Source organism: Benincasa hispida, unplaced genomic scaffold (assembly GCF_009727055.1).
Source record: "Benincasa hispida cultivar B227 unplaced genomic scaffold, ASM972705v1 Contig482, whole genome shotgun sequence".
Taxonomy (NCBI): Eukaryota; Viridiplantae; Streptophyta; class Magnoliopsida; order Cucurbitales; family Cucurbitaceae; genus Benincasa; species Benincasa hispida.
Window position 1 is genome coordinate 147,462 of NW_024064874.1, and position 8,507 is coordinate 155,968.

The 8,507-nt window shown below is 32.8% G+C and overlaps 1 protein-coding gene across 4 annotated transcripts; it reads right to left on the reverse strand.

The window, feature by feature from the left end:
• Positions 1-793: 793 nt before the first annotated feature.
• LOC120069541 (flowering locus K homology domain) lies at positions 794-7,088 on the reverse strand. Of its 4 annotated transcripts, none has more exons than XM_039021330.1 (7): positions 6,929-7,088; positions 5,888-6,299; positions 3,393-3,642; positions 3,090-3,235; positions 2,691-2,984; positions 2,223-2,417; positions 794-1,303 (listed from the first exon to the last, which is right to left on the reverse strand). In XM_039021330.1, exons 2-7 carry the CDS (start codon positions 6,278-6,280, stop codon positions 1,124-1,126), a joined length of 1,458 nt encoding a protein of 485 aa, XP_038877258.1. In that variant the 5' UTR covers positions 6,281-6,299; positions 6,929-7,088; the 3' UTR covers positions 794-1,123. The 4 variants fall into 4 exon arrangements, with proteins under 4 accessions (XP_038877258.1, XP_038877257.1, XP_038877255.1 ...); XM_039021327.1 differs by having other exon boundaries at positions 1,124-1,303; positions 3,090-3,238; XM_039021328.1 differs by having other exon boundaries at positions 1,124-1,303; positions 3,090-3,238; positions 6,933-7,055.
• Positions 7,089-8,507: the final 1,419 nt, after the last annotated feature.

Consider the following 8,507-nt stretch of genomic DNA (forward strand, 5'->3'; position numbering starts at 1 on the left):
CTCAACTCAACTCAACTCTCTACTTTTATCACATATCAAACGCCCTAAATTCAAACCTTAATTTGAAAGGGAAAAAATGCCAAAAAACTCTCTTCTTTTTTTTCTTGAAAATTTGTAATTGTTCGGGGATCTCTAAATCCAATCGCAACTAAAGAAAACATAATATTAAAGCAAGTTGGGAAAATGATTTAAAATGAATTGATAATAATCTCACTTAATAAACATTTTGTTTTTTATTTTATTTTTTAAAAATTAAACATATATCTAACTTTTCTTATTATGATTTACATCTTTCTAAAATACAAACCAAACTTTAAAAACAAAAACAACATTTTAAAAGCTACTTTTTTTTTTAGTTTTCAATTTGATTTGATTTTTTAACCATGGTAAAAAAATAGATAATAATAAAAAAAAAATCTGAAGATAAAAATGGATAATAAAGGAAAAATCTGAAAGTAAAAATTAAATATTTACCAATTGAGAACCTTAATTAACAAAATGATAATTAGATTTCAAATATAAATGGCAGTTTATCAATGGTCGTTATAATTTCCTGGAGCAATACATTCCTCAACATTGATGAGAGACAAATCTGGTTTTAAAAAAATTATATAATTGTAAGCATCACAAACATGAATTGCCATCCATAGAGGTAGAATAATGTTTTCACGTATTTTGAATGTAGTTTAGACTTAAATTTGATAAAAACATCGACATTGTATCCGTTGTTAACATACAAACATGATAATGTACTAAATATTTATAACAAACAATTTCAAATCAAGTCAACACGTACTATACTAACCCAGTGCGGTAATTAACATTATATCATATGGTTTGGTTGATTAACCAAATTCAATAAAGAACTCTAGACATTCTAATTCTCATACAAGTTCAATATTTGGGTCCGTCAATGTTGCAGCTTCTCTTAAAATGTCCATCACATGTAGTCAAAAATAAGCCAGTGCTAAAATCTGACAGTGAATTCGCTAAACCACACAAATAGGCTAATGCAGAAATACGGTTCTAAGCATTCAGGAAGAGCATGTTCAAAATAGCTGAATAAAACACCGAGCTACATGATACAAATCTTTCTAATGTTGGAGTTTGAGTGAAAAAAGGCTTAGTACCCATAATTTGTACCGTACACATTGCCGTAGCCTCCAGCATGACCAGCATGAGCCGCAGGGTTTGCAGGGGGCGAAGCGTACACTGAACCATGAGCAGCATACGAGTTGTAGCCTTGGTCTGTCGAAACCCCAGTTTGGGGCTGGGCTGGAGCTCCAGCACCAGCCATAAAATTCTGCAACAAAATTAAATAAGGATATATTTGAAAGCCCATACATAGACCAGACTAGTAATGTTGCTTTCCAATAAAAATTAAACAATGTCTAAAAAGTACATCAGAATACTTATAGACGTGAATATGTTCAAAACGAATAATTGAAAACAAGGAACTTATACAATGTCAATGGTTAAAGCCACCCGATCTTTTGTCCATACAGAATTTTTTTTTCTGGGGGTAAAATTATGAACTCACTATTTAGTCCCAAACTTTGTAAAGTGCTTGAATTATTAATTTTTTCTCAGGCCCTTGAATTGAGAAAAAGGCCCAAGTCCCTCAACTTTTAATGTCATGTAACATATTCAAAATTTTTAAAAACTGATTGATTTAATAAATATAATTTGAATTTTATGTCGAATAATTCTATGCTTCCAATTTTGTATCCAGTACATATGTGAATTTTGAGAAATGATTAAAAAGTCCAAAGACAATTCAAAATTCAAAAAACTATTTGGACACAAAAATTAAAAGTTTAAGAACCTGTGGATACAAAGTTAAAAGTTAAGAGACTTTCTAGACACTTCTTAGCCGAAAGTTCATGATCTAAATCTATACGACAGTTAACCTATTTTTCAGAGAAAACCTTTTCTCCTGCCTAATTCAGTGAGAAAAGTTATCTCTGACTATGCGCTAATGGCTTGAGATTCATATCTTCACCAAGTTATATGTTCAAGTCGAGCAACCAGACAGAACTGACACAGTACAAATCCATCAAACCCTTTCCCACTTTGTGCTTTCAGAAATACTTTTTTTAGGAAAAGATAAATCAACAAGGATGTGAACTAAAAGAACTTTTTATTGAAAGTTGACATCATATCTAACTAAAGTCTTCATTATATGAAGATGCAAAATCAAAAGGACCAGAAAAAATAATTGCCTGTATAAGCTGCTGGGCTGCTTGAACTTGAGAAGCAGTTCCACTCATCTCTACAGTCATTTCCCCAGGGACTCCCCTCGTTTCTTGTATAGTAACAGTTGCCCCACTAGCACGACGAATGTAGCTAATACTAGCACCGGCAGTTCCAATAACAGCGTCAGCAAAAGATAATGGAATCTGCATTTGTTGAGTTGTCTGCACAAACAATGAAAAAACATTCTAAGCATCTTAAAATATTCACCAAGTCTCACAAGGCTGTTATTCTACAATGGTAAAATGCAAATCTGAAGAACATTGGGATTAGGACAAATGGCAAGTGTTCAATGAGTGAACGCTTTTAACCCATTGACTCAAATGATGGGATATACTTAAAAGAGTTTGCAAGGATGTACCACAAGCAACACATCATAATTACTTTGGACAAAACTTAAAAGAGTTTGCAAAATCTCATGCAAAGGCTTATCTGACCTGGGTGGTGACAACTGATGGCGCTGACTGTGCATTCGATGCTGCATGAACACCACTCATAGGAGCTTCCCTTCCATAAGCAGAAATTCCATGATGGGGCTGCTTATCCATAACCGATTGCATCTCAGCAGGTGGATAATAATTGTCAAATTGACGAGGTGGTGGCATGTATTGAGGAGGATTTGGTCCAAAGCCAGGACCACCCCCGGCATTTGGTGGCATTCCTTGAGGCGGGCCCCAGGGTTGGTGTGGCGGCGGCGGCATGTGCTCCATCTGTGGATTTTGCATCTGCATCTGATTTTTGGGCGTTTGGGTTGGATGGGAGAATAGGAATGTTAAGACTTCATTACTGCTAAAAATGTTAGTGGTTGAAAAATCATTAGGAAAAATCATACTCACATTCATTTCAAAAACTGGGATAATACTTCGGTCAACTAGAAACTTTCTAAGATGGGAAGCAATGAGTTCCACTGCTTTGTGCACACCAGCTGGATCACCTAGTACTTCAACAACTCTATCGTCTTGGAGAGCAAAAACAGGTAAATCTTCTGCAGTAATTCCCGGATGACGAGGGTAGGGATGCATCAAAAAGGGAAAACTATAATTATTAATTCAGAAACAAATGAAATACATAGAAAATAAAGACATGACAAATATAAGAACAATGATGCAAAGAATCAAATGGCATCTGTAGAAATCCACCTGTTCCAAGAACTCTAACTATACAATTTGACTCCTCTTGAATGGATTTAACAGTCCCTCCCTGCTTCCCAATTAAGCTTCCTGCTTGTGAAGCTGCCACAAGCAGTCTCGTTGAGACTTTACCTCCCATGTTGGGGGCGTGAGCATTATCACCCTCCAGACCATCAACAATGCGTTTATGAACCCTCAGAAGTCCATCCACCGCAGGAGGAAAAGCAGAATCAGGTTCATCCTTTGCAGACACCATTACCTATTAAATGAAACATACCCTCTTGTGAGAACTAAAAAAAATTCATCACAAATTGACTGACTACCACAAGGGGAAAATCAAAGGAGTATGACGTAATAGAATGTAAAATTCCTCGCTCTACAGAGACAAAATCGCTCATGTAACAGATGCAAAGCAAAATATTCATGAAATTTCAGTGCCAGCTAGTGAGCTCCACGACAGGGAACACACACGAATTTCCCACTCCCAACCAATGAAATGATAGAATTAGTTTTTAACATCAATTAGAAAATAATCAATAAGTCATGCCAATCACAGTCCAAAATTTCTGAAGACACGATTTCAATATTAAATACACTTCTGAGAACAAATTTAACAGCAGCATATCAGTTTATCTGCACAGATTTCCACCTGAATCAAACAATAAATCCACTGATGGATTGTGATGTGCATCCAATATTAAAAAAATTGAAAATAACAGAAAGATCACCTTTACCAATTTTCCTAGTCTACAATGAAAATTTAATTTTATCTGCAAGTGAGGACCATATTGATGCCACAAAATGTACAAGCGCTACATATACCACAAGAGCCTTCAAAAACTATTCATATTAGTTACCCTAAAGATTCCAAAAGATCCCAAAACCCTTCCTCATCAAATTTGCTCAACTTCTTAAGTGAATTTTGAGGGGCAGACAAAATAATTCAAAAAATTCTCCCAAACTATGTATAAAGAGGCAAGGGCCAAAACGGTGGATGATATTCTTCCTCCAATATATCGTGCAAGACGCATCTTAGAGGCTGCAAACATATACAAGGATCACGGATCAAAGGAACCGTGCAGCAAATGTTGAAATTTGTGAGCCACTTCTGAACATGGAGGTTATTTACCAGCTTTCTATGTTTCAAGAAATTATATAATATAATTATGTTTTCCTCAATTTTAAATTAACAAGTTTTGGTTTACACAGTATTACTTCATATGTTGTTGGATTATAGACCCAGTTATTGACAAAGACACAAATAGAAGCACAAGCAAAAATATATTCCTTCTATTTGATTCTGACTGACCAGTTTTAGTGCCACAATTTTTTAAAGCATATCTTCAATCGTGTATAAGCATCTTTAAAATTACTATAATTTTTAACTTTTAACATTTCTCATTATGTTTTCCCCATTTTTCATATTTATTATCCCGTTGGAAATCTTGACATCAATCTTCAGATCTGAAGTTACCAGAGATATTGCAGTGCTTCATGGTACAAAAGTTCCAGATGCCTACGTGTTATTCAGATCAACTTTTCAGAACTTTGTAATGTTGAATGCTGATCCCCGCATCTGGATCTTTGGTTCTTCAAATATGGAATCCTATTGAAGATTGAATCGTTGCCTTAAAATTTGCACACAACCTGCACAGATTCACTTTTTTGTTACTACAATCAAGGCAACTGTATCCATATTTTGGGATTACCTGGATTAGTCTTACATTCCTTTTTGTTTTATTTATAATGTCGTTTTTGCATGTTTCAAGGGTTAATATTAGTTCCTGGACATTTCCTTTTGGCAGTTATAAAGCTGAAAGAGAATCATGTTTAACACCCATTGATGGGGTGTAGAAGCACAGATATCTTTGAATGATGGAGAGCTCAATCTTCCCCACAAGAGTTAGCAGATCCATTTTAAGTGTGCCCAGTGGTTTAATATAATCAATTTTTTGTTCCACGACTCAGAAGAATTTTAGAACATTATCCAACTTTAAAGTTTTTTAATCAGCGATTCAATGGCTTTTAGTACAAGTTCTAATCAAATTACTAATGATAATTTTCTATCAACTCTTTATAGTCTGAAATTTTCCTAGGGATTTTCAGTGTCACGTTTCCAACATTACACAGCCATATAACTGATGTCACATGCTTGAATATGACAAACCAAGAGTACAATAGAGATTAAACAATTAACTGAAAAAAGTTAACGATCACCCAAACTTGATGCTCAGGCAAATTGGGCTAATCATCACCCCGTGCAATTCACAATATTTACCTACCTTGATACAGGTGCTATACATATTGAGAATACAAAACTTAAGAAAACCTAAGACAATAAATTTTTAATAAGCTGTAATATCCATAATGAAAGAAAATAAAAAATGGATAATCGCATTAATTTGATATTAAATCATCTGCATTTCACTAAATCCACATAATTTACACCAAAATACTATCCAATTATTAGGAAACAAGTTATTGTCTCAAGAGGGAAAACTTACAGCTCTTTCTGCTGTTCCTGGAGGACCATCAAGAATTTTAATCCGAGCTCTCGTTTCCTCAACTATTTTCTTGATAAACTCACCTTTGCGACCAATTATACTACCAACCTTTTGGGCAGGAACCAACATTCGAAAAACACTCTCTCCTGGCCATCCAGGCCACTTTTTCTCACTTACTACGGTCAGGGGATCCTCATTATGAACCTGTTTTGGCTCAGACTCTAAAGTTTCTGGTATGTGTTCATTCTGAAGATCGTGCAAGTTTTCTGCCTCCTGTGTATTTTCCTGTTCAAGAGTAGTCTCATGTACCTGAGCATTCTCATAAATTTGTGCACTCTCATCTACTTGATTGTCATCGACAACATGGGTATAGTTCTGTTCCACATCAGCCATGTGTTTCTTACAGATTAAACTGCAACAAACTACCATAATCAGTAAAAACAAACAAAATAATAACAATAACAATAATTAAAAACTGAAATTGCTCTCATTTGCATCAAAGTCCAGTGTATAAATTTCAAAATATAAAATAGAAAATCCCCAGGCCCTCAACTCCTATTAACAAGAGAAATTAGTAACAAGATTTGCATTCCTTAAGAGTTCCAACAGGGAAACCTCCAGCTTACATTTTACTTTCTAGAATAAGATAACAATATCCTGTTCTATCGCCATCGATAATTGAAAAACAAAAAACAACTCTAAGTGAACTTGACTATTAAAAAAAGATAAAAGAAAATCCCAACAGAAGAACGTACAAAATTGAAACATTAAGAAACACACAACTTTCAGGCGTACTCCCATCGAATTGAACCCTAGCCCTTCGAAAAATAAGACATTCAAAACATGCTATAGACCCAAAGACATATAACCATTCCATAACTTCCATTACAAACATGAACGCGAAAAAATTCAATAAGCCAACGAAATACGTAACAAAGCACAAGAACAGACAAAAAAAGACTACGGAAGAAACAAACCCTAAACATATCATTCACAAAAAAAAAAAAGAAAAAAAAAGAAAGCAAGCTTATTTTGGCATACCTACAGAAGAATCGAGAAGAAGTAGAAGAAGAATGAGAGAACGGAGTAATTCGCACTGGAAAATCGAATGTGAGCTTCTAGGGTTTTAGAGATTTGGAGAGCAAGAGAGAGAGAGAAACAGAGGTCTTGCGAACACAATGGTAGACAAAGCCGGTGGATTTTATCTTATAAGCGATCCTTTTCTCTTTTTTTTTTTCTTTTTTTTTTAATTTTTCTTTTTCGTTTTTTATCCAAAGAGAATTGAGGAATATTTTTTCTTTAATTTTGTAAAATTTATATATGTATATATAAAATCATGATATTAATTTTGTCATCGACATTTAGACCGATATTTCTATTTTTCAATGAGTTTCACATCTTAATCTACATTTTTATTATATTATAAAAAAAATCATAAAACATAAAATATAAACAATTTTGATTTTAAACTTTTATCTCGAATCCTAAAATTTTAATTTCATTAATTTTTACCTTAAAACTAATATAGTTGTTGCAATTTTATACAAAGTACTCGTAAACTTTATATTTTGTGTCAACAATACTCTTTAACTATCAAAAGTTTCAAAAATACTTTTAAACTTTTAGAAAGTGTTCAAACTACAATTACCATTAGTTTTAGATGAAATTTTCATTTCAAAAATAACCTTGAACTTTCAAAATACCCTTAAACTTTAAAATAAATAAATAGATATATAATTACCGTAATATATGAATAGAAACCGTTAAAACTATTTCAAAAACATTCTCGAACTTTCAAAAGTTAAATTGATACTCTTAGAGAAATAGTTTTGCAACAACTTATTAACAATTTCTAATCATATATTTATAATAAAATTATTTTTTTCAAAATTTTTATTTAGGAGTGTTTTTTAATCTTTTAAAAGTTCAAAAATATTATTGACACAAAAAGCAAAGATTAAGGGTATTTTGTATAAAATTGCAACAATTATATTGGTTTTGAGGTAAAATTGATTTTACAATATCGAACTATATTACTTAGTACGTACAGTTAACGAAACAAATTATTTAAATGACTACAATAACGGTTGGATAGTCATTACACTTCTAAAATTATCAACATAATACAATTAATCCACTCTAGACCGTATGAAAACATAATAATTCTACTTTAATGCTAGATTTTTTGTGATTGAAATATATTACATAGCACATTCGATTAATGTTTTCTAAGAAAGCATACAATTCAAGTGACTACCATAATTTACCACTTGTGAAATTGGAAAAAGAAATTAAAGACCCTCGTTTTGGGCTTTTTTCTTGACAGTCCATGTTAGAACATTATGGGTTTTCTTGACTGGCAATGTCGAGGATTTATTGAAAGTACAAGGTTTTCTCGACGGCTATTATACTTTTTATTAGAGGTAAATTTAATCTTGGCATTAGATTTTTTTTTAAAAATTTTCACCAATATTTGCTGCACTCCCTTGCAATTTTGATGAATGTGAATTATTTTTACTTTTCTACTCCGCTTTTCAACAATTTTTTACATTGTAGTGGTGGTAGTTAAAAAAAGCTTTTACACGTAAAATTTTAATATAGACAATAAATATATAAAAAC